A 27,013-nucleotide genomic window follows, 5' to 3' on the forward strand; every position below is an offset into this window, starting at 1 on the left:
TAAACCAAATATATAATTCAGGTCATTCAGTTCAGTGGCTAACATGTGGATACTAAGAGACAGCTGTACTGTCAGAGGATTAATACTGTTGATGGATGCAGTACTGATGGCATACTGTGCTGTTAGAGTGACTGTGTTTCAGTTGACGTGCTAATTTTGGTCTTGTCTAAACTCTCAGGTGAACATAAGCGAGCTGTGATACTACATAAGACCATAAGACATAGGAGCAGAAGTAAGGCCATTCGGCCCATCGAGTCCACTCCGCCATTCAATCATGGCTGATGAGCATTTCAACTCCACTTACCCGCATTCTCCCTGTAGCCCTTAATTCCTTGTGACATCAAGAATTTAAGGGCTATGGGGAGAATGCAGGTAAGTGGAGTTGAAATGCCCATCAGCCATGATTGAATGGCGGAGTGGACTCGATGGGCCGAATGGCCTTACTTCCGCTCCTATGTCTTATGGTCTTAATAGCACCAGCATTCAGGCCATGGTTGTCTGAAACCAACATTGCTGGGCTGGCCATGTGCTTAGGATGCCTGAGTTCCGACTGCCAAAGCAAATCTTTTTCACCCAGCTCAAGCAGAGCACTTGAACAGGAGGAGGATAAAGGAGGCATCTCAAAAGCTCCCTGAAGGCTTCCTTCAAGAAATGCAACATCAATGCCAGTGTATGGGAGGTCCTCATTCCAAAGAAACTGACTTGGGAGGAAAATCCTGTATGAAGGGACACTATTCATCAAGAACACTTAATTCCATCAGCCATTTCCTGGACCACTCTCCCAAACTGTCTAGATCCTTCTACAGCCTCCCCACTTTCTCAGTACTACCTGCCTGTCCACCTAACTTTGTATCATCGGCAAACTTCGCTAGAATGCCCCCAGTCCCTTCATCCAGATCATTAATATATATTTGAAGGACAGGGTTATGCAGTATGTTGGCCAAAATTGAGCTCTCTTTCAGTAGCAACAATATGAATGTCCCTGACATTATCACATGCTGTTTTTGGACATTTTTGCATACAAATTAACTGGCACATTTCCACCAGTGACTACATTTTGAAAATACCTCATTGACTGTGAAGTACTTTGGAATATCCTGAAATCTTGAAAAGTTTTAGAAATTTATGTTGTGTTTCTCTTGTGGGATGTGGGTATTGATAGCATAACATTTCTGTTCTTGAACTGAGTGCTTGTTAGGCCATTTTGGTGAGCATTTAAGAGTCAGCCACAGTGTTTAGGTCTGGAGTCACATAATGGCAGACTGGGTTAAGGGATTTCTTTCACGAAAGGACGTAAGTGAACCAAATGGGTTTTTTATGTCGGTTGAAGACAGTCTCCTAGTCACCATTGTTGATACATGCTGTGAATCTTTTATTACAGAGTCTAGGTTCAGCATTTGTGTGTGGAACCGATCATCATTTGAACTCGGGGGTGATTCAGCTTCTCTCATGTGATGGGACTGTTCGCAGTTCATTACACACGCACACATGTGTAGCTGTTGAATCTTATGGCAAGGGTGGGCAAAAAGTCCTCCCAGGTTTTGGTATCGTCTGAGGTCAAAAATCTTCACACCATAATCAAAAGGCACCCAGCCAACCATAGAGTCATGCAGCCTGGAAACAGACCCTTTAGTCCAAGTAGGCCATCATAACCATGTTCCCAAATTAAACTTGGAGAAAGTGAGGACAGTAGATACTGGAGATCAGAGTTGAGAGTGTGGCGCTGGAAAAGCATGACCTGCTGTGCTTTTCCAGCACCACACTCTCGACTCCCAAATTAAACTTGCCTGCTTATGGCCCAAATCTCTCCAAACGTTTCCTATTCATGTATTTATCCAAATGTGCTTTAAATGTTGCAACGGTACCTGCATTCACCATTTCCTCTGGCAGTTCAGTCCACGCACAAACTACTCTATATGTGAAAAAAAGTTGCCCCTCATGACCTTTTTAAAACTTGCTCCTCTCACTTTAAAAATAGTATTGAACTTCCCCACTCTAGGGAAAAGGCCCTTGCTAGTCACATTATGTCTGTCCATAATGATTTTTTAAATGTCTATAAGGTCACCCCTCAAACTCCTACTCTGCTGAAAAGAAAGTCCCAGTCTTTCCAGCCAATCTTTTTAACTCAAACCCTCCATTCCTGGCAACATCCTGGCAAATCTTTTCCGAACTCTCCCAAGTTTAATAATATCCTTCCAGTAATAGGGCAACCAGAACTGCATAAATATTCCAGAAGAGGCCTCACCAACATCCTGTACAACCTTCCTCTAGGCCACGGGCATCACTGACTTCCTTAATTATACATTCTATATTCGAAATTCAGTCCACCCTTTCCCTGTAAGTCTGTCTCTCTTCTCAGGTTAGCTGCCTCCCTTGGTCTGAATTCTAGGCCTGTGCACCTTCTACTCCAGCCTTCCTCCATCAGTCATTCTCCATGTGCCATGCAATTTAGACTACTGACACCTGAAATCATTCATAAAATGGCATTGACTGTATTCTGTAAAGAGGGTGATGGTGACATCATGTTAATCTCACTCACTTAGTAATTCAGGTTAATGCTTTGTAGACAGGTTAAAATACGACTGTGGCAATTGGAGAAACTTGAGTTCATTTAACTACATCAGTAATGGTGTCTGTGACAACTATCATTGATTGTCATAAAGAACCCATCTGGGTCAATAAAGTCCTTTCAGGAAGGAAATCTGCTATCCTTACCTGGTGAGACCTCGACATCCACAACAATGTTGTTGACTCTCAGTTGCCTTTTGAAATGGCCCAACAAGTCAATTAGTTTAAGGGCTGGTAGGAATGGGCAAAAATTCTGGCTTTGCCAGTGATACCTACATCCCATGAAAGAATAAAAGAACGCAGTGGCTACACTTTACCAAGTACAATAAGTCAACTGCGGTGTGCCTTTTCAATGCAGTTGAATGTCAGAAGGCACATTTTGCTCACTTGCATTCAACTTATGAGGGCAACTTTTCTGATATTTAGTTACCCCATCAGTGTATTTTACAGGGGCTTTCAGGGGTAATTTCACCTGCTCCTGCCTTGTGCTTACAGTATTGTATGATGCTGTGAAGTAAAACTCTCAGTACAACCTTCTTTAGCATCTCCAGTAATTAATACCTAGAAACAAGGCAGGGCATTCAAAAACGTAGATACATGAAACCCAGAATATTCCTGTTTGATTTGTAGTAACGGACAACATTCCATTTAGATTTAATTTCAGATTGATATTAGGGAGAGTTTATTTTATCCTGGGGCAAGGAACATTGAGAAGGGCTAGTAATCTAGGTTGTTCAGAATGCAGTTTGATGCTACATTGTGATAATGCAACAATCTGGAAGGGTTATGTGTACTAGGTCAAAATGGCCTTTCCTCCAACCTGGCACTGTCTAATATCTGATTTTAGACTTCTTATACTTCCTTTAAAATTATATATTAATGTCAGAATTTTATATTACATTGAGAAATTAGACAGCAATATTGTAGATATTTTCAAATGAACATATGAGATATTATTATACACCTCTGAATCCAGGACACTATTATTACACCATAAGATTCCCTTAACAGCAATATTGTACATTCTAAATTCTTATTTGGCTCAATGCTTGTCCTTTGGATGATTTTGAGAGTAGTATTGGGGTTGGTTCAAGAGGGGGTGGAGTCTAATCAGGACTCATGTTACCAGACTCCCTGATGCCTCAGCTTGATCTTCTCAGGATAATTAGTGTTCCTGATGGAGCCATATTGAGTGGCACTATTCATGTTACATTGTCGCAAGTGGATTTCCTGCTCCAAGACAAATAAATATCAGAAATTAGAAGCATGTTAAATGTTCCATAAAATCATAAGTGTCTTTTTTTATTCATTATAGCTCATGATCATAGTTCTTTCATCTGGATGTACTAACTTTATCATGTCTTGATTATTTTGATGACTTTATTGTCATGCCTTGTTCAGATTTTGGGGTGCTGTTATACTTGGTGCCCACTGGGTGGCTGCAGAGACCACAGGCTTTGAGAGTTAGATATTTTTCTGGAAAACAGAAATGTGTTTGAACCCTTTGGGTGATGTTAATTACAGGATCATTATATGATTTTTTTTTGCATGGTTGGCCTTTTCATTGCAGGTTTGTATCAGGATCCTGGTGCAAGTCTTGTCTGAATGTCCTGACCTTATGCTAGTCACTACAGATGTTAGTTACACACTGTGTAGCCACAATACTGACTAAACTCTAGAATGATGCAAAATTATGAGCTACTATCTATGTTGGAGTAATTGCTTCATTGTCACCATCAGGTTCTCATATCATGTGATTTGAGACTGTATTATTGCGTGCAACAACTGTAGCCAGGATTGGGGGTGAGGCTTTAGTTGTACCTGGGTTTGGGAGGGTGAGAATTTAGTTATACCTGGATGTGGAGGGGGGAGGTGTTGGGGGCAGGTGGTGAGGGTTTAGTTGTTTTATTTTGGCAGTGAAGGCGTGAGAGTTGTTTGTGTCTTGAACTCAATTTAACCAGCACTAACTACAGGTTTTGAGTGTTTGTCTATTGATAATTGCCTCGCTGCAATACTTTCAGATTTGACAAAAAAGACTTTCAGATTTGACCTTTAATCATGTTGAATATTTCCATCCTTGATATAGACATGTCTGTACTGTTCGCTGGCCAGCTTTTAAGTGCCTGGGGTGCACATGCTGCATGTTGTTCCATTGCACTGCCTGTACAGATCAATCAGTTTGCTCAGTGGTTCATGAACTGAATGTAGCAGCCAACTCCAATGATGTTCTACAGCAAGCCATGTGAGGCCAAGATTAATAGAATGTTAGATTCAGACTCCAATCAGACTACATAGGGTAAGAGGAGAAGAAAGGAGAGCATGAAAGCTACTTATTCTCTGGATGTACACGTTGCTAGCAAGCTCAACATTTATTGCCTGTCCCTAATTGATGTGCGGCAGTCCATCTGATGTTCGTAAATTGATGGCGCTATTAGGGAGACGGTTCCAGGAGTTGGTACAGTGGTGAAGAGATACGTGATTTAGGAGCAGGAGTAGGCCGTTCAGCCCTTTGGACCCGCTCCACCATTCCACAAGATTGTGGTTAGTCTGGTTGTGGTCTCAACTTCACTTTTTTTAAATTAACTTGTGGGATGTGCTTGCTGCTGGCTGGCCAGCATTTATTGCTCATCTAGTTGCCCTTGAGAAGGTAGTGGTGAGCTAATTTCTTGAACCGTTGCCATCCATGTGCTGTAGGTAGACCCCAATGCAGGAGTTTGACCAAGCGACACTGTTGGAGGCCAGTTCAGACAACCTACACCAAAATATAGTAAGGAGATAGTTTATACCCTAACTTTTATATCTATGTAAAGGCAAGTGTGAGATACTGTGTTCCAGGTGTGATTGGATTAGTCCACCACTAGGCTTGAAGCAAAACACAATTTTTATTCTTACAGCATAATTAAAATATAGAAAAAAGAAGAATTGACATAACCTTAATTCTAAGGAAATACTTAACAAGATAATATATGATATAACTACTAATCATCATCTATTCCAACATAGGAAGCATCCCACAAATACACCCTTAGCAAGGCAATTTAGCAAGATAGTTTTATTCTCATCTGTGTGAGCCTAAACCGTTTCTGGAAACTCTTGTTGGTGAGTAGCAGGTAACTTTTGAGAAATTGTTATTGGAGCAGAGAGCATCAGAAGCTTCAACTTAGTAGTAAAAGGATTTAACATTGTAAGTTTTTTTTAGATTAGATTAGTTTCCCTACAGTATGGAAATAGACCCTTCAGCCAAACAAGTCCACACTGACTCTCTGAAGAGTAACCCACCTAGACCCATTCCCCTACCCTATAGTTATCCCTAACTAACACACCTAACACTATGGGTAATTTAGCACGGCTAGTTCACCTGACTGCACATTTTGGATTGTGGGAGGAATCTGGAGCACCCAGAGGAAACACACACAGACAAGGGGAGAATGTGCAAACTCCACACAGACAGTCACTTGAGGCGAGAATCGAACCCGGGTCCTTGGCGCTGTGAGGCAGCAGTGCTAGCCACTGAGCCACCGTGGGGGTAAGACATAGCAGGAGAGCTCCAAATCGTAGTCTGCTCCTCTCGCTCGATCTGGAAAGCTGAGCACATTTCCAGTGCCTAGGACCTTCATGTGTGCAAGAAATACCTCCAGCTGTAACTTCTGGAAGCCCGAGTTTCAGAGTTGGAGAGCATCTGAGGATACTGTGGAACACTCGCAAGGCGGAGAATGTCGTGGATAGCATGTATAGAGAGGTGGTCACATTGCAGACTCAGACTCCACAGGCAGGAATGGAATGGGTGACCACCAGGCAGAGCAGGGGGGCTAAGCAGCGGTGCAAGAAACTTGTGTGGTTATTCCCCTGCAAAACAGAGATACCATTTTGGATACTGTTGAGGGTAATTGCCTCTGAGGGGATAACAGCAGCAGCCAAATTCATGGCACCATTATTGGTTCTGTTGTAGAGGGAGGGAGAAATAGGCATAGAAATGATGTAGTGGGATTCAGTGGTCAGGGGAATAGATAGGCGTTTCTGTGCCAGCAAACGAGAATCCAGGATGATGTGTTACCTTCCTGGTGATAGGATCATGGATATCCACATATACAGTGTATTCAAAAAGAATGACTATCCAATGAGCACAAGCAGACAAAACACGTCCAGAAACCCTAGCCACTCTCCCCTACATCATAGACATCTCAGAAATGACTGCCAGACTACTCAGACTCCTTGGCATCATGGTAGCCCACAAACCCAACAACGCACTAAAACAGCAGCTAATGAACTTGAAAGAACCTATACAGACAACAGGCAAAACTAATGTCATTTACAAAATACCATGCAAGGATTGTAACAAGCAGTACATTGGACAAACAGGCAGAAAACTAGCCACCAGGATACATGAACATCAACTAGCCACAAAACGACATGATCCTCTCTCACTAGTATCCTGACATACAGATAAGGAAGGACACCACTTCAACTGGGACAACGCATCCATCCTAGGACAGAGACATGCAAGAGAATTCCTAGATGCATTCATTCCAACTGGAACTCTATCAACAAACACATTGAATTGGACCCCATTTACCACCCCCTGAGAAAAGGAGCAGGAAATGACATCACCACCGGAAATGACATCACAACAGGAAATTGCATCGCCAGCCCTAGGAAACCAAAACATATAAATAGAAATCAGGAAACACCAGCAGTGCTTCGTCCGGAAGCTCATTGAAGATGTTACCTAGTATGGTGATGAAACGTCTGAAAATGAACCTTCCACCTCGCGAGCAAGCCTACATCCATTAGGTCTCTTTTATATCTTTCCCCTCTCACCCTAAATCTATGCCCTCTAGTTCTGGACCCCCCCCACCTCAGAAAATTTATCCTACCCATGCCTCTCATGATTTTCTAAATCTCTATAGGGTCTCTCCTCAGCCTCTGATGCTCCAGGGAAAATAGCCCCAGCCTATTCTATCTTTCCCTGCAGCTCAAATCCTCCAACCCTGGCAATATCCTTGTGAATTGCTTCTGAGCCCTTTCAAATTCACGACATCCTGCTGATAGGAAGGAAGCCAGAAGTGCACACAGTATTCCAAAAGTGGCCCAACCAATGTCCTGTACAGCTGCAACATGACCTCCCAACTTCTATACTCAAGGCTCTGACCAGTAAAGGAAAGAATACCAAACACCTTCACTATCCTATCTACCTGCGACTATAGTTTCAAGGAACTATGAACCTGCACTCCAAGGTCTCTTGGTTCAGCAACACTCCCCAGGACTTTACCATGACTCTGATTTGCTTTTCGAAAGTGCAGCAGCTCACATTTATCTAAATTAGACTCCATCTGCCACTTCTCAGCCCATTGGCCCATCTACTCAAGGTCCCTTCTTCGCTGTCCACTTCATCTCCAATTTTGGTGTCATCTGCAAACTTACTAACTATACCTCCTATGTTCGCATCCAAATCATTTATATAATTGACAAAAAGCAGTGCCTTGCAGCACACCACTGGTCACAGGCCTCCAGTCTGAAAAGCAACCCTCCTCCACCACCCTCTGCCTTCTACCTTTAAGCCAGTTCTGTTTCCAAATGGCAAACCAGTCTCCCATGAGGAAGCTTGTGAAACGCCTCGCTGAAGTCCAAATAGATCACATCTCCCGCTCTGCCCTCATCAATCCTCTTTGTTACTTCTTCAAAAAACAGTTAGTGAGACATGACTTCCCACACGCAAAGTCATGTTGACTATCCCTAATCTGCAGACCTCATTTTCTATCCCTAATCAGTCCTTGCCTTTCCAAACACATGTACATCCTGTCCCTCAGGATTCCGTCCAACAACTTGCCCACCACTGATGTCAGGCTCACTGGTCTATAGTTCCCTGGCTTTTCCATACCACCTTTATTAAATAGTGGCACCATGTTAGCCAACCTCCAGTCTTGAGGCACCTCATCTGTGACTTTTGGCGGATATAAATATCTCAGCAGGGGCCCAGCAATCACTTCCCTAGCTCCCCACAGAGTTCTAGGGTACACCTGATCAGTCCTGGGGATGTATCCACTTTTATACATTTAAAGACATCCAGCACCACCTCCTCTGTAATATGGACATTTTTTCAAGCTGTCACCATCTATTTCCCCACATTCTGTATCTTCCATGTCCTTTTCCACAGTAAACCTGATGCAAAATATTCATTTAGTATCTGCCCCATTTCCTATGGCTCCACACATGGGCTGCCTTGTTGGTATTTGAGGGGCCCTATTCTCTCTTTAGTTCCTCTTTTATCCTTAATGTATTTAGAAAATCCCTTTGGAATCTCCTTAACTGTATTTATCAAAGCTATCGCATGTCCCTTTTTTGCCCTCCTAATTACCCTCTTGTGTATATTCCTACTACCTTTATACTTTTCTAAGGATTCATTTGATCCCTCCTGTCTATACCTGACATATGCTTCCTTCTTTTTAACCAAAACCTCAATTTGTCCAGTCATCCAGCTTTCCCTCCAACTACCAGCCTTTCCTTTTACCCTAACAGGAAAATACTGTCTCAGGGCTCTAGTTATCTCATTTTTGAAAGCTTCCCATTTTCCAGACATCCCTTTACCTGTGGAAATCAGCTTTTGAAAGTTCTTGCCTAATAGCATTAAAATTAGGCTTCCACAAGTTTAGAAGTTCATCTTTTAGATCCAGTCTATCCTTTTCTGTCACTATTTTAAATCTAATAGAATTATGGTCATTGGCTCCAAAGTGCTCCCCCACTGACACCTCAGTCATCTACCCTGCCTTATTTCCCAAGAGTAGGTCAAGGTTTGCACCTTCTTTAGTAGGTACATCCACATACTGAAACAGAAAAGTTTCTTGTACACACTTAACAAATTCCTCTCCATTTAAACCCTCAACACTATGGTAGTCCCAGTCTATGTTTGGAAAATTAAAATCCCCTACCATAACCACCTTGTTATTCTTACAGATAAATGAAGTCTCCTTACAAATTGTTTCTCAATTTCCTGTTGAATATTAGGAGTCTATAATACAATCCCAATAAGGTGATCATCCTTTTCTTATTTCTCAGTTCCACCCAGGTAACTTCCCTGAATGTATTCCCTGGAATATCCTCCCTAAGTACAGCAGTAATGCTATCCCTTATCAAAAACGCCTCCCCCCCATTTGTATCCTCGAACATTAAGCTGCCAGGCCTGTCCATCCCTGAGCCACATTTCTGTAATTGCTATATTATCCCAGTCCCATGTTGCTAGCCATACCCTGAGTTCATCTGCCTTCCCTGTAAGGCCTCTTGCATTGAAGTAAATGCAGTTTAATTTATCAGTCCTACCTTGTTCTCTGTTTTGTTCCTGCCTGCCCTGACTGTTTGACCCACTTATTTTTCCAACTGTACCAGTCTCAGATTGATCTCTTTCTTCACTATCTCCCTGGGTCCCACCATCTCACCTTACTAGTTTAAATCCTCCCGAGCACCTATAGCAAATCTCCCTGCCAAAATATTAGTCCCCTTCCAATTCAGGTGCAATCCATCCTTCTTATACAGTTCACTTCTACCCCAAAAGAGATTCCAATAATCCAAAAATGTGAACCCTTCTCCCCTACACCAGTTCTTCAGCCATGCATTCATCTGCTTTATCCTCCTATTCCTACCCTCACTAGCTCGTAGCACTGGGAGTAATCGAGATACTACCATCCTGGAGGACTGCCTTTTTAAATTCCTGCCTAACTTTCTATATTCTCCCTTTAGAATCTCATCCTTTTCCCTTCCTGTGTACAATGACCTCCTGCTGGGCCCTCTCCCCTTTGAGAGCATTCTGCACCCTCCCTGAGATATCTTTAATCCTGATACCAGGGAGGCAACACACCATTCTGATTTTTCTGCTGGCTGTAGAAACGTATGTCTGTGCCTTTGACTAGAGAGTCCCCTAACACAATCGATCGCTTGGAACCTGACGTAACCCTCATTATAGGAAGAAAGTAAGGAGTGCAGATGCTGGAGGTCAGAATTGAGAGTGTGGTGCTGGAAAAGCACAGCAGGTCAAGCAGTATCCAAGGAGCAGGGGAATCGATGTTTTGGGCATAAGCCCTTCATCAGGAATGAGGCTTGTGAGCCAAGGGGGTAGAGAGATATGCCATGTCAAACAGCAGTGTAGTTTCTTTCTGGTTTGAATCACTTCCCATGGGGTCTCTGCCATTGTCTCCCTTCCTCCTTTTTAAAGTGCCATGATTTTGATTTTTTTACCAAAGTTCCAAAACAATGCAACAGGTTATGAAACAGTAACTACTGCTCCTAGAATTCAAGTAAATCAGCTGCGACACTGAAAATACCACAAAAAAGGAGCAGCTTTACAGTCACAAAGTATAAAGATAGACAAGTTATGCTGCAGCTTTATAGAACTTCAGTTAGGCCACACTTGGAATATTGCATACAGTTCTGGTCACCAGACGTCCAGAAGGATGTGGATACTTTGGACAGGTACAGAAAAGGTGTACCAGGATGTTGCCTGCTATGAGGGATTTTAGCTAAGAAGAAAGATTGGTTAGACTGGGTTTGTTTGCACTGGAACACAGGAGGTTGAGGGATGACCGAATAGAAACTTTTAAGATTGTGAATGTCCGGCTCCTGAGACTGGTCGGCAGTGGCAATAAAAGCTATAGTGGAGTCAGAATTGATGTTCTTGGATTCAAGGTTTTTAGGAAATATAGGGAAGGAAATAAATAGAGTGGGGGTAATAGTTTTGATTCAGGAATTTTTACTGTGCTAGGAAGAGAGAGTGTCCTTGAAGGTTTAAAGACAGTTTGGTTTGAGTTAATAAAAAATGAAGGAGCCTTTTAAAGCTGAGATAAAATAAACACAGTGGGTATTGCTTATATGGTCTGATATATTCCAGAGGGACGATTGAGAAGTGATAACATAAACCAAACGGGTGGCGTGGTGGCTCAGTGGTTAGCACTGCTGCCTCACAGTGCAAGTGACCCAGGTTTGATTCCACTCTCAGGCAACTGTTGGTGACGAATTTTCACTGTGTCTGCATGGGTTTCCTCTGGGTGCTCCAGTTTCCTTTCACAGTCAGTAGTTTGCACATTCTCCCCATGTCTGCATGGGTTTCCTCTGGGTGCTCCAGTTACCTCCCACAGTCCAAAGATGTGCAAGTTAGGTGGAGTGGCAATGCTAAATTGCCCATGGTGTCCAAGGATATGTAGGCTAGGTGGATGAGCCACAGATATGCAGGGTTACAGAGATAGGGTAGGGGGTTGTATCTGGGTGGGATACTTTTCAGAGGGTCAGTATTGACTCAATGGGCTGAATGACCTGCTTCCACATTGTAGGGATTCTATGATTCTATGATTATCAATTTAACAGTTTCAAAAGGAATGCAAAAAGAGACCTGGAACATTTTGTGTATTATTGTTTGAAGATTGCAGGACTGCTTAACAAAGCAGTTAATAACCAGACAGGCCTTTTTGTTGAAGAAAAGGGTAAATAATTCAGGAAATTATGCTGAAGCTATGTGTTTCTGGAGTAATTATGTCCAATTCCTGACACCGCATTTTCGTAAGAAAGTGCAGGCTTTGGATGCCCAGGGTCCCACTGGAGTCACTCAGCTCCAGACCTCATTAAATCTTTTGTTTAATCAATGTACATTCAGTCTATCCACTCTGCACCAGCTCTTTCAAAGAGCAAGCCAGCCAATCCCACTACCCTGTGCTTTCCCATATCTCCATAGCCATTTTTACATCTTCATATACTCGTTCAATTTTTGAAAATTTCCAACCTGCCAGACAGTGAACTCCAAACCCTAACTATTTAATTGGTTCAGAAAATGTTCTCATGTTGCCACTGATGCTTTTGCCAATTGCTTTAAATCTATGTTCACTGGCCATCAAATAGTCAATGGAAAGTTTCTTTTAACTTAATCCTATCTAAATCCTTCACAACTTTGAACCAGTTTTCAAATCTCCTTTGTATTTTTTGCTCTCTCGAATTATTTGAGCTTTATCAGCCTATTTTTATAGCTGCAATCCCCTTCTAGTAAACATAGAAGATAGGAGCAGGGATACCCATTCCACCCATAAGCCTGCTCCGCCATTCAATAAGCTCATGGCCGATCATTGAGCCCTGTTCCCACCCTTCCCCCATATCCATTGATCCCTTTAGCCACAAGAGCTATATTTACCTCCTACTTGAAAACACATAATGTTTTGGCCTTAACCACTTTCTGTGATATGAGTTCACAGGCCCACAACACTCTGGGTGAAAAAATTCTCTTCATGTCAGACCTAAAAGGTTTATCCTTTATGCTTAAACTATGATCCTGGTTTTAGATTCCCCCACCATGGGGAACGTCTTTCTAACCTGTCTAGTCCTGTTACAATGTTGCAGATTTCTATGAAATTCCCTTCTCATTCTCCTAAGCTCCAGTCAATACAATCCTGAATGACTTAAACTCTCATCATACATCAGTTCTGCAATCCCAGGAATCAATTTTGTAAACCTTAACTGCACTCCCTCAGGAACTTGTAGCTGGGACCATGATTAGTTCTGGAACATATGATGGTAGTGGTTTGTTGGGATATTGTTGGAGCCCAGAAATGTGACTGTAACTAGCATGCCCATTTATTCCTTATTGTCATGTGGAGTGAAACAAGTTGGCTGAAGACTGTCATCTGTGATAGTAGAGAGATCAGAAGTAAAGATTTTTTTCAATGTTTTTGGTGAGGAGGTGAGAAAGAGAGAAAGGAGATTTGTGCTATTGGTCAATTTGTGTTTGTTGGTCAGTATATAGTGTGGTGGTGAGAGAGGGTTTTGTGCTGAAGTTAGTGATCTCTGCAGTTTGTAAGCCTAAAATGATGATTCTGCAGTACAGGTAGAATTACTAAGGCGATGGTGATCTGATGGTAATATCACTGAACTAGTAATCCAGAGGCCCAGGCTAATGTCCTGGGAGACTTGGATTCTATTTCCACCATGGCAACTGGTGGAATTTAAATTCAATTAAGAGAAAAGATTTGAAAGCTGGTTTCGGTAATGTTGAAAATGGGAATCAATTGTCAGTGATTAAGCCAGGTTCACTAGTGTCCTTCAGAGAAGGAAATCTAATGTCATTCCCTGGTTTGGCCTACATACAATTCCAGGCCACAAAGCAACATAGTTGACTCTTAACTGCTTTCTGAAATAAACTAGCAAGCCACTTGGTTTGAGGACAATTAGGGATGGCAACAGAAAATAAAAGTAAATATGATCAGGAGTAGGCCATTCAACTCATCAAGCCTTCTCCGCCACTGTACGTCATATACTTCATTAATATTTTCCTGCGTTTTCCACATATCCTTTCATGTCATTCATACCTATAAATTCATCTATCTTCCACTATCCTAAACACACTCAAATCACTGAGCTTCCAAAGCCCTCTGGTGCAGAAAATTCCAAAGATTCACTATCTTCTGCATGAAGAAATTCCTTCTCCTCTAAATCCTAAATGGATTGCTTCTCATATTGAGACTGTTTTAGACCACACTATTTCCCAGCCAGCTGAAATACCCCTTCTGCATTGACCTTTTCAATCCTTTTAAGAATTTTGAAGGTTTCACTGCAGTTACATCTCATTCTTCTAAATGCCAAAGAATACAGGCCCACTCTCCTCAATCTCTCGTCATAAGACAATCCTGCCATTCCAGGATTCAGTCTAGTGAATCTCTGTTGCATTCCCTCTAAGGAAAGCATAAGGGTAAGGGACCAAAACTGTAAATAGTACTCTGCAGCTGCTGTCTGACCAAGGCTGTTAGAGCAAGACATCTTTATTTCTGTACTGAAATTATCTTTCATAGAAGACTAGGCCAATCAAACCCCTGAGCCTCCTCTGCCATTCAATATGATCATGGATCTATGACTCTTTGGCTGATAAAAGCGAATACATCATTTGCCTTCCTAATTGCTTGTGGCCCCTACATGCTAGTATTCAGGTACAGGGGAACCTAGATCCTTTTGGACAACAACACTTCCCTGTCTCCCTGTCTATCTTTTTCTAATGTGATGATCTCACACTTTTCCCCATAATATTTTTTCTACAATTTTGTAGCTTACCCACTCAGTCTGTTCAAATCTCCCCAAAGACTCTTTGCATTACTCCTTACATCAGACATTCTCTTCTAGCTTTCAGTAATCAGAAATTTGGAAATATTACATTTGGCCCCCATATCCCAAGTAACAACATGGATTTTCTTAAATACAAATAATGTAGTTCTGCAAGTCACAACTTTTCATTGCCTGCAGTTTTTGTCAGGAGATGTGAAGCTCTTCAAGTACAGAATCCTTGCTGACACTGGATGATGCTGCAGGTTTAATGTTTAAAGTTGACTTGTGATTTAAGTGACTCAATCCTACACAGCCTTCTGGGCGCAGCTGAGTCTAGTCTAATGTGCCACGGTTTGATACTGGCTCCTGTTTTTAAGGATGTTTAACTCAGCCCTCAGGCTGTAACTATTTATATTCTCTTCTGTTGAGAATTTGGAAGCTGTACCTTAGTTCTATTAGTCTTGTGTTCTTTTTGTATTTGGAATGTCACCAGTTAAGACAGTATTCCAGATCGTTAGTGCATTTTTTTTCACTCCTAAATTTTTTTTCCCACCACCCATGAAAGTGGTAATTCTTCTGTGGACTCCAGCTCAATGTTATGTCTCCCATCTGTCAGCATATCCTGTTATTCCTTCCTCCCACATATGTTTATCCATGTTCTTGTTAAATGTATCTATATGTTCATCTTAACTACTTCTTAAAGTAGTGAGTCTCACCTTCTCACCACCCTCTGATAAATATGTTTCTCCTGAATTTCCTATCAAATTAAATGATGAGAATTTTGCCTTTATGGTTTCTCTAGTTCTTAACTTGCCTGCAAGTGAAACATCTTTTGTGCACATACTCTTTAAAAACCCTTTTGTAATTAAAAAAAAAACACACTTCTGGTATCCTTCTGTCTTAAAAGAGCAAAATACTGAGGATGCTGGAAAAATTAAATGTTCAATACCCCAGATGTCATCTGTGGAGTTTGAAACAGCGTTCATGTTTCAGTTCAGTGACCTTTCACCTGTCAATTCTATCATTTTCCACTGATGATTTCCAATCGTTTCAACATTATCTGCCTTTGTCTTCCACTCTAGAATGTCAGCAAATTTTGAAATTATACTTTGATTCCAAATCAATTGTGTAAACAAAGAACAATAGTAGTCCCAGTGCCAATCCTAAATGCACTAACGGTCTCCTTATTGAAGAAAGGATATAAATGTGTTGGAAGTATGTTAGAAACTAGGGAGAGTTTACTAGACTATTACCTAGAATGGGTAGATTGTCTTGATGAGGAAAGGTTGCCTAGGCTAGGTTTGTATCTGCTGGAGTTTAGAAGAATAAGAGGCAACATGACTGAAACATATCAGTTCTTGAGGGATCTTGGCAGATGGATGTGGGAAAATTATTTTTTCTTCATGGGAGAACGTAGAACTGGGGGGGTGGGGGTGGGGGGGGTGGGGGTGGGGGGGTCACCACTTAATAATATGTTGCTTCCCATTTAAGACGAAAATAAGGAGAAATCTTTCTCAAAGAGCATCATGAGTCTCAAGAAGTCTCCCTCAAAAGGAGGTGAAAGCAGATTCTTTGAATATTTTAATGCAGAGGTAGGTAAATTTTTGATAAGTACGGAGGTAAAAGGTGATCAGGATAATCAAGAATGTGGGGTGATCAAACCAGCTAAGGTCTTATTGAAGTCTGAAGTAGGCTGAAGGGGCTGATAAAGGGCTTATGCCCGAAACATCGATTCTCCTGCTCCTCGGGTGCTGCTTGATCTGCTGTGCTTTTCCAGCACCACACTCTCGACTCTGATCTCCAGCATCTGCAGTCCTCACTGTGGCCTCAAGGGGCTGAGTGGCCTACTTCTGCTTCTAATTTGTAGGTTTGTATGGTGGCACACCACTTTCCACAAGTTGATAAATCTGAGTTTAACTCCTTACTATCTGTTTTGTAACCACCTTGTTACCCATTTTTCTACCTGTCTCTTCATTTCACATGTTATATGACCATTATCATGATTCTACATTGCAGTAGCCATTTATGTAAATCTTGTTTTCTGAATTGAGAAGCTAATAAAGGAATCTGTTGCTGGGACCAAATGGTAACTTAAGTATTGAAAGACTCTTGAAAAAGATTGATTGATAAGACCATAAGACATAGGAGTGGAAGTAAGGCCATTCGGCCCATCGAGTTCACTCCGCCATTCAATCATGGCTGATGGGCATTTCAACTCCACTTACCTGCATTCTCCCCATAGCCCTTAATTCCTTGTGACATCAAGAATTTATCAATCTCTGCCTTGAAGACATTTAGCATCCCGGCCTCCACTGCACTCTGCGGCAATGAATTCCACAGGCCCACCACTCTCTGGCTGAAGAAATGTCTCCGCATTTCTGTTCTGAATTTACCCCCTCTAATTCTAAGGCTGTGTCCATGGGTCCTAGTCTCCTCGCCTAACGGAAACAATTTCCTAGTGTCCACCCTTTCGAAGCCATGTATTATCTTGTAAGTTTCTATTAGATCTCCCCTTAATCTTCTAAACTCCAATGAATACAATCCCAGGATCCTCAGCCGTTCCTCGTATGTTAGACCTACCATTCCAGGGATCATCCGTGTGAATCTCTGCTGGACAGGCTCCAGTGCCAGTATGTCCTTCCTGAGGTGTGTGGACCAAAACTGGACACAGTACTCCAAATGGGGCCTAACTAGAGCTTTATAAAGTCTCAGTAGCACAACAGTGCTTTTATATTCCAACCCTCTTGAGATAAATGACAACATTGCATTCGTTTCTTAATCACGGACTCAACCTGCATGTTTAACTTTAGAGAATCCTAGACTAGCACTCCCAGATCCCTCTCCAAGAGAGTTGCATTGGGGTGGGGGTGTGTGTGCCAGGGGTGTGGTTGGCACCTTTCAATGTAGACAAGTGCAAAACCATTTCAGAAGCAATACAGTTGGTTCTGCTATAATGCATGTTTCTTCACTGCGAATTGGCTTTAATGTGATGGAAGAATTTAGACCATTATTTGTAGAATATGAATTTTCCTTACCTGTATTGCATATAAGTCAATTCCGGCCCCATTAGTTTAAAAGGTGTGGCTATTGCATGATTATCTTATAACACGATGTCACATGAGAACGGACCTATCATATTATATCAGAACCGACTGTATAAGGAATGGAAAAGTGCTTTAAGCAGTGAGATGGAGTAGTGGAGCAGATTGGTGTGCACATACTCAGACAATAAAGGGACAGCATAAATACATAGGGATAAAGTGTCAAACTGAATCAATGGTATTATAACTAAAGGAGTGGGCTGTAAATACTCAACAGTTCTATAGAGGAAGAAACTGAGTTAATGGGCAGACTTTTACAGGGGTGGCCTTGAGAGCATAACATCTCTAACCCCTCCATGGAGAGAAACTCAGTGGCTAGCAAACTGACTCAGAAGACGCCTGTCCTGCAGCCATTGCACTGGGGAGAAAGTACTACCTTATGGAGCTGCTGACCAATTGGTTGGTGGCAAAGGATGGGAAGGGACTTGCCACTTTAGTGAGGTCAGTGCAAGGGTATGTTTTAAAGTCTACTCAGACAAAGGAGAAGAAATTGGTGGACCTCATCTCTGCAGGGTAGGTGAGAAGCTGGTGGTGAGGTTGAGGGGTCTGGCCAACATATGCAAGAATCGCCTTTGGAAATAGTATCTCCTCCAATTCCTACTATCATTCTTTTTAAAAAAGGGAGGCTCATTCCATGCAACCCGCTGTCCATACCAATCAAATTATGGCATGGGCAGGATATTACTGAGGTCAATTAAATTTTTAACAAGCTCTGTTGACACTTAATTATTTATTCATACGTGCTGGGTAGACTACTGACTTGCCCATGTTGTATGGGGAAGTGAGTAGGTGAGTGTGATTAGACTGTGTGGCACCATCACTAATCTGATGCGACGGATGTTTTTTTTCTATTTTGTAACATTCAGTGGTCCTGTAACCTCAACTGCTAAAATAGGCAGCAATACTCTCAGCTTTAATGTCTTGGAGAAGATGCTGAACCTGCGATCAAAAGTATAAATAAGTGGTCATTAATGAATTCAAAAGGAAAATCCATTTGTCCTCCTGTAATATCTGAGCCCTAAAAATTACAAATAAATGGAAAGAAAATGCCACTGTAATTGATCAGACAATCTGTTTATCAGTGATTCCTGCTTTGTCTCATCTGCTCTTTCACCCATTGCAGCTTTAGTGTTGAATGTTCAATTTGGTTTCTCAAAGAAAACAGTCTGTAACTAATGAAGGGTCCCACCTGAAACCTGAGGCTGCTGTAAGTTTCTGGAATGTTTAGATTGAGCTGAGGTGAAGATACTGGTCTCATTTCTAGACCTACACAAGTTAATGATGCTGTTCTGTTTTGCAGAGCTGATCTTGGAGTTGGTGACTACAAGGTAAGTGCGTGGTAAACAAAACTACTCATTCAGAACTAAAGGGAAGGAGACGAAAAAAACAGTCAACTGTAGGTCAGACCTTAACATCAGTCATTGGGAAAACGTTCAATTCTGTTATAAACAATACAATAACAGAGTATTTAGAAATACATAATACAATCAAACAGAGTCAACCTGGCTTCCTAAAGGGGAAATCATTCCTGACAAATTTACTAGAGTTCTTTCAGGAGATAACAAGCAGGCTTGATAAAGGGGAACTAGATGTGATATATTTGCATTTCCAAAAAGCCTTCGTGCATAAAACTGCTCAATAAGATAAGAGCCTATAATGTTTGGATGGTATATTAGCATGGATGGTAGATGAACTAAATGATGGAAATCAGAGGTGGAATGAAGGAGCAGTTTCAGGATAACATCCTGTTACTAGTGGAGTGCCACAGGGATCAGTACTGGGACCACAGTTATTTACAATGTATATTAATGACTTGGATAACAGAAGTGAATGTACTACTGGATGAGTGAAGACGTTTTTTCTAACATTACTCTTTCTTCTCTTGCACATCACTTCAAATCTATGCCCTCTAATTCTTGTTTTCTTCGTGTTAATTCTGGGTGTTAGAATACAAGTGATATTTATATTGTCTTCTAGTTCTTGTTCCTTTAATGAATGGGAACACATTCTCCCTGCCTACACGATTCAGCCCAAACATGCTTTAGAAAACCTCTAACAAATCTCCTCTTAGCCTTCTTTTCTCGATGGAGAACAGCTCTGCTGCGTCACAGCACCAGGGACCCAGGTTCAATTCCTGCCTCGGGCAACTATGTGTTTGGAGTTTGCACATTCTTCCTGTGTCTGCGTGGGTTTCCTCCGGGTGCTCTGGTTTCCTCCCACAGTCCAAAGATGTGCAGATTGGGTGAATTGGCCATGCTAAATTGCCCGTAGTGTTAGGTGCATTAGTCAGGGGTGAATGTAGGAGAATGCGTCTGGGTGGGTTACTCTTCCGAGGGTCAATGTGGACTTGTTGGGCCGATGGGCCTGTTTCCACACTGTAGGGAATCTAATCTACTCTAACTTCTTCAATCTATCCTCATAACTGAAGTTTCTTATACTTAGAACCATTCTTATACATTGCCTCTGCACTCTCTCTAATGCACTCACATCTTTTCTATGATGTGCCCACAACTGTACAGAAGACAATATAGGTATCACTTCTATTCTAACACCCAGAAGAAACAGGAAGAAAACAAGGGTAACAGACTGTGTTCAAAGACTGCCACAGAGCAACTCCACCTCCTCCCCACCCCCTCCCCGCCTCCCCTCCCAAATCCCCAGCCCTGACTTTAGTGAGATGGTAGCTCATGAAATCTCATTAACTTGTGAACACAAGGGATTACAATCCCTCACTTTGGTGATCTGGTTTTAAACTGCCTCATAGGTGCTCCATCAAGAATTGCCTTGATGATTGCTTACATTCTGGTCAATCACCTTCCTTTCCTGGGACTGTGCTTACCTGGAATCTGGAAACTGCTCTCCAGCACATACCTATAGGCATAATTCAACTTTTTACCAACAAGTCAATTTATCTAATCTTGCCCAGTGACCACAGCAGCTCCTAGTGCCCTTTCCTGAGTTCTAGAGGTGCCTAAGGAGGCTCGTGCAGCATGTCTCAATGACTGCCGCCCAGTGACCCTAACTTCGGTGGTCATGAAGTGCTTTGAAAGACTGGTCATGGCAATAATCAACTCCAGCCTCCCCACTCCTCTTGACCCACTCCAATTTGCCTTTCAGACCAACCGATCCATGTCAGATGCCATTTCACTTGTCCCGAGAACATCTTGACACCAATAACAGCTATGTAAGAATCTTACTCATTGACCACAGTTCAGCCTTCAACACTATTATCCCCTCGAATCTGATTACTAAACTTAGTGATCTCAGACTGAGCCCCACTCTCTGCAACTGGATCCTCAGTTTCCTGACCACAGGCCACAATCAGTGAAGATTGGGGACAATATTTCATCCTCACTAACACTCAACACTGGAGCCCCCAAGGGTGCATACTCAGCCCCCTACTGTACTCAATGTATACTCATGACTGCATCGCCAAATACCAACTAATGCCATTTACAAGTTTACTGATGACACCACCATAGTTGGTCGAATCTCAGATGGCAATGAAACATACTACAGATGGGAGGTAAAAGGCCTGGAGAAATGGTGCACTCTGAAATTCCTAGCTCTCAATGCCAGCAAAACTAAGGAACTCACTATTGACTTTCAGCGGGATGTTACTCATGCCCACTACACATTAACAGCACAGAGGTGGAACAAGTGGAGAGTGTCAAGCTCCTGGGAGTGGTCACTCCCAACAAGCTTTCTTGGACTCTTCATGCGAATGCACTGCTTACAAAGGCCCAACAATGTCTCTTCTTCCTCAGGCAGCTGAGGAAATTTGGCATGACGACAAATACCCTTGCCAAGGTACAGCCTTTATAGGTATGCCATCGAGAGCATTCTGTCTGGATGTATCTCTACCTGGTATGGCAACTGTACCATTCAAGTTTGGAGACGGTTACAGACAGTCACAGAGGCTAACCTCCCATCTATAGAATCCACCTATCTATTATTTACTTATCTATGTTACTTAACTCTGTGATCTGCCTGTATTGCTCGCAAGAAAAGCTTTTCACTGTACCTTGACAATAAATTCAATTCAATTAATGGCACGAACTGTTCACCTATTGCTGGGACTTCTTCCTGAATCCCAACAGACAGACTACCTCGGTTTAATTCCCTACTCGGCAGTCCATCTAAATAGCAGTGCAACTTAATATGGAGGTGAAAGTGAGGACAGCAGATGCTGGAGATCAGAATTGAGAATGGGGTGCTGGAAGAGCACAGCAGGTCAGGCTGCATCCGAGGAGCAGGAGAATCGACGTTTCGGGCCTAAGACCTTCAGGGCTTCCTGATGAAGTGCTTATGCCTGAAATGTCGATTCTCCTGCTCCTGGGATGCTGCCTGACCTGTGCTTTTCAAGCACCCCACTCTCAACTTAATATGTTTCTGTCTCACACCATGTCTGCAATGTTTACCCCAACTGCTAGTATATTGTGGACTGCTCCTCAGTGATCCTTAAACTGTTTTGTGTATTCATGTTGAAAATTTTGCAACAAGGCCCATCCCAGTGTTCTTAAACAGGTTTGATGTACTGAGCAAGCAACCATTGAAACACTCAGTTCTCTGAATGTTTCAATTCACATATTGCTGGATCGTACACAGATCAAATACAGACAACAAAAGGGGAATTTGTCACATAATGCAATTTGAAGTTCATATCCCAGGGAGGGGTTTATGTCATAAAGATTGGGTTTTTATCATAAGATGCGAGTTTATACCTCGAATTAGGATTTACATTGCAAGGCATAGGATTTATTTTGTGATTTGGTGTTTATATAATAGATCAAATGTGCAAAGGGCATAGTCTACATACAGCCACACAGTTAAATCTCCATTGTATAATTTTAGAACTGTCAGTATTATTAATTCATCAAAAATGATAGAATGTCAATTTAATCAGCATCATAATGGGGGAACACACTGCCCTTTGCAATCTGTCTATAAGGTTTGTTTGTGGTGTCGCACATCTGTACTTGCAGTCATGCCTGAAACAACCATTAGGTTATTAAAATCTGGTCTTGCAGTTCCTCCTTGCTGTAATCCAGCTGCTGTCCTGTGAATCCCAAGAATTTCTGGGAGAAATAAAATATGCCAGCAGATCATGTGCTGATGACATTGCCCCTAAATCATGGACAAACTGGCGCATGTAGGCTCACTATCTCTCTCCCCCATTATAGACTGACTCCTTACCCTACTGTAACATCCTCAAAGCTGGTGATTTTGCAATGACATTTTATTTTTATTCTTCTACTGTAATTGAGAGCAGGAGGGGAATAGAAAATTTAGATGTTGAAGTAGGTTCTCACTGTGCTGAAGTCTGTTTGAATTGAGAAATTATGTTCAATAATCATTAAAAAAACTGACCAGAAAAATTAATCAGTAACAAATTGAATCAGCGGCAAATCTGAACCCTGCAGAACTGCCTGCATCAATTTTAAAATGACACAAATGTACCGATATGCAAAACAGCAGTATTATTTTCACTATTTAGTTGTTTGCATTTGTCTACTATCTAGGAATGAGGCTGAAAATCTGGCTGTGGGATTGAAATAGCTATAAAAAAGTATCAGCAATGTACAGAGATACTTTGGACTGTGAGGTTGGGGTGGGTGGAAGGAGTTTTCTTTAACTTTTCCTCTCATTATTCACTGATTTCTACCTCCCTCTTCCCTGCTGCTCACTGCTACTTCTATATAGTGACAAAGACACCAATTCTGCAATACTTCACAGAAGTGCTTTACTAAAAACTGTTAAATTTTCAAACGTGCCCAAGGCTATGCATTTGTGCATTTATTTCCACTTGTGTTTAATTTTGTAACTTCTTTTTAGATTTATTCTAAAACTGCAGCAGATTAGGGTGTGTACTCTCATGGTTTCATGACTTGATTATTTATTCTTGTACGTGGGATGCATCTGGGGTTCACCAATCATTCTATAATACCAAAAAAAATGAACTTATGAATCCTTCAGCATGCTGACTAGTTATTATCCAGATGCTTTTCCTCAATGTAGGAACAGTGTGAAGGGGAGTGCTGATCACTGAGAACTCCGTCCTCCTCAGTTCCTGATGTAAAATGAAAGTATGGGGGGAATGAAAGGCCTTGACAACACCACTCAATTATGATGCTGAAATCCACATCCTGGTTCCTGTGTTAGATTTAATCCTTGACGTTCATTTCCCATGGACTAATGGAATCTGTTCATTGAGGATATTGAAAGCTGAGTTAGACAAATTTTTATCCAGAAGGGAGTCAAGACTTATGGCGAATGGGTGGGGGCAGGGCAGGACAGGACAGTAAAATTTGAATCCACGATTATATTATTATGACAGATTGGGCTGGAGGGACAGAAAGGCCTACTTCTCCTATTTCTTATATTCGATAATTCAATGTCTTTGTTATGTTTTATAAGTATAATCATATGCAAAATTTAACAAAATGCTAGTGACATTTAATGGTAACACTATACATGAAGCATGTTGGATTTATGTGTTACACAAATCTAAAAGTAAGGGGTATATTGGGTGACTTTTGACTTAGCTTTGACTTAGCACTGTCCAAGACGAAGATACATTAATGTGCCTCAAGTGTACAGCAGGCTCTGCATGGAAGCTATTGCATTTCTAGAGGGGATACATAATCCTAGTGTTGAACAGTGTGTTAAGTATGAAATGAGGGCTTCTGGCATCTATTTATATACCAACAGAAGGTGGCTATTTTACCTTTTAAATCTGTGCCTCCTTTAACTTCTAAGCTGATTACCTGTTTCTCATTCAGCCACTGCAAAAGAAATACATTCGTGTGTCAGAGGAGGCAACTATTCGACATGTTGAAAAGTTCATTAGAAAGAAGCTGGAATTGGACCCAATCTGTCAGGTAGGTGTTGTGACCAACTTGGGAAAGTGCACTGGTTCTCAAGCTCCACTACTCCTAGGTCACCACAAAAGCAAATCCCCAATTTACCTGTCTGATGGAATAAAGTTAACAGAAAACACTGATCAGTTTCTTGTACTTCACAAGAATTACAATAATAAATAAAATTAAAAATCACACAACACCAGGTTATAGTCCAACAGATTTATTTGGAAGCTTTAGCTTTCGGAGCACTGCATCTTCATCAGGTAGTTGTGGAGCAGGACCATAAGACACAGAATTTATAGCAAAAGATTACAGTATCATGCAACTGAAATGATATATTGAATAAACCTAGATTGTTGTTAAGTCTTTAATCATTAGAATGGGTTGCAGGTTTCGATGCATTAATATGTAAATCCCAGAACTTCTTTTCAGTCACATTCTCAATTTAACTTAAGGTTTATAAAAAAAATGACATCTCAGCTCAGACAATGCATTAAGGGTGTGAGTTTAGGGTCTATGTGTATCCCAACCTTGAGTCAGACTGGTTCTATATCCAAAGTGGAATTTACAAAATATTACATGGATTGTCTGCAGCGATTATGCATTTTTGAGCAAAATAGAATGTATCTGCAAATATAATTCTGCAAATTCAAATTTACCCCACAGACTTGTACATGTGTGCACATGCATGAGTGAGTGAGTGTGAGTGCACGTGAGAGAGTGTGTGTTTGCATGTGTGCAATCTTGATAAAGTGTGTTTGTGTGTGAGTGTGATGGAGTATAAGCCTGTGAGAGGGTATGTGCGTGAATGTGAGTGTGGGGGGCTATATGTGTGTGTGTGTATGAGAGAGTGTGTGTATGACTGTGTGTATCAGTATGTCAGTAATCCGACGAGGGAAGGGGCCATATTGGACCTGGTGTTGGGAAATGAGCTAGGCCAGGTGGTAGAAGTTGCAGTGGGGGATTTGTTTCGGAATAGTGACCACAATTCTGTAAGTTTTAGAATACTTGTAGACAAAGGTGAGAATGGTCCTAAGGGAAGAGTACTAAACTGGGCCAAGGCTAATTATATCAAAATTCGGCAAGAGCTGGGAAATGTGGATTAGACATAGCTATTTGAAGGGAACACCACAATTAATATGTGGGAGGCATTTAAAGATAGTGCAGGATAGGCATGTCCCTTTGAAAACAAGGGATAGGAAAGGCAAGATTCGTGAACTGTGGATGGCAGGAGAAATCGTGCGACTAGCCAAGGGAAATGTACATAAAGTCCAGGCAGCTAAAAACAAATGGGCCTTGGAGGAATATCGGGAGAGCAGGACCAATCTTAAACGAGGAATCAAGTGGTCTAAAAGGGGTCTTGAAATAACTTTAGTGAACAGAATTAAGTAGAATCCCAAGGCCTTTTATTCATATATAAAAAGCAAGAGGGTAACTAGAGAAAGGGTTGGTCCACTAAAGGATAAGGAAGGAAGGTTGTGTGTCGAACCTGCGAAAATGAGTGAGATTCTTAATGATTACTTTGCATCAGTGTTCACTGAGGAGAGGGACATGATGAATGTTGAGATTAGAGATGGAAGTTTGTTTACTCTAGATCACATTGACATAAGGAGGGAAGATGTGTTGGGTAGGCTAAAGGATATTAAGATGGACAAATCCCCAGGACTGGATGGGATCTATCCCGGGTTGCTGAGGGAGGCGAGAGAGGAACTAGCTGGGGCCCTGACAGATATCTTTGTAGCATCCTTAAACACAGGTGAGGTGCCGGAGGACTGGAGGGTTGCTCATGTTGTAGGGATATTCCAGGTAACTACAGAGCAGTGAGCCTGACATCAGTGGTGGGAAAGCTGCTGGAGAAGGCACTGAGGGAGAAAATCTATTTATATTTGGAAAACAATGGGCTTATTAGTGATAGGCAACATGGTTTTGGGCAGGGGAGATCGTGCCTTACCAACTTAATGGAGGTCTTTCAGGAAGCAAACAAGTTGTTAGATGAAGGAGGGGCTGTAGATGTCATATACATGGACTTTAGCAAGGTATTTGATAAGGTTCCCATGGTAAACTAATGGAGAAAGTGAAATTATATGGTGTGCAGGGTGTTCTAGCTAGGTGGATAAAGAACTGGTTAAGCAACAGGAGACAGAGAGTAGTAGTTGAAGGGAGTTTCTCGAAATGGAGAAAGGTGGTGTTTCACAGTGGTCAGTGTTGGGGCCATTGTTGTTTGTGATATACATAAATGATCTGGAAGAGGGCACTGTTGGTATGACCAGCAAGTTTGCAGATGACACGAAGATCGGTGGAGTAGCAAAAGCATAGGGGACTGTCAAAGAATACAGGAGAATATAGATAGACTGGAGAGTTGGGCGGAGAAGTGGCAGATGGAGTTCAGTCCAGACAAATGTGAGGTGATGCATTTGGTAA

At 41.7% G+C, this 27,013-nt stretch overlaps 1 protein-coding gene across 3 annotated transcripts in view; it reads left to right on the top strand.

Moving 5' to 3' along the window:
- The window catches only part of pcgf6 (polycomb group ring finger 6), an 86,743-nt gene that overhangs the window by 18,318 nt on the left and 41,412 nt on the right, over positions 1 to 27,013 (top strand). For all 3 annotated transcript variants that reach the window (XM_043712875.1, XM_043712876.1, XM_043712874.1), the window contains exons 7-8: positions 19,030 to 19,057; positions 24,512 to 24,610. In XM_043712875.1, coding sequence (XP_043568810.1) covers positions 19,030 to 19,057; positions 24,512 to 24,610 — 127 coding nt within the window. The remainder of the gene's footprint in view (positions 1 to 19,029; positions 19,058 to 24,511; positions 24,611 to 27,013) is intronic.

The sequence above is a fragment of the Chiloscyllium plagiosum genome, chromosome 22 (assembly GCF_004010195.1).
Source record: "Chiloscyllium plagiosum isolate BGI_BamShark_2017 chromosome 22, ASM401019v2, whole genome shotgun sequence".
Taxonomy (NCBI): domain Eukaryota; kingdom Metazoa; phylum Chordata; class Chondrichthyes; order Orectolobiformes; family Hemiscylliidae; genus Chiloscyllium; species Chiloscyllium plagiosum.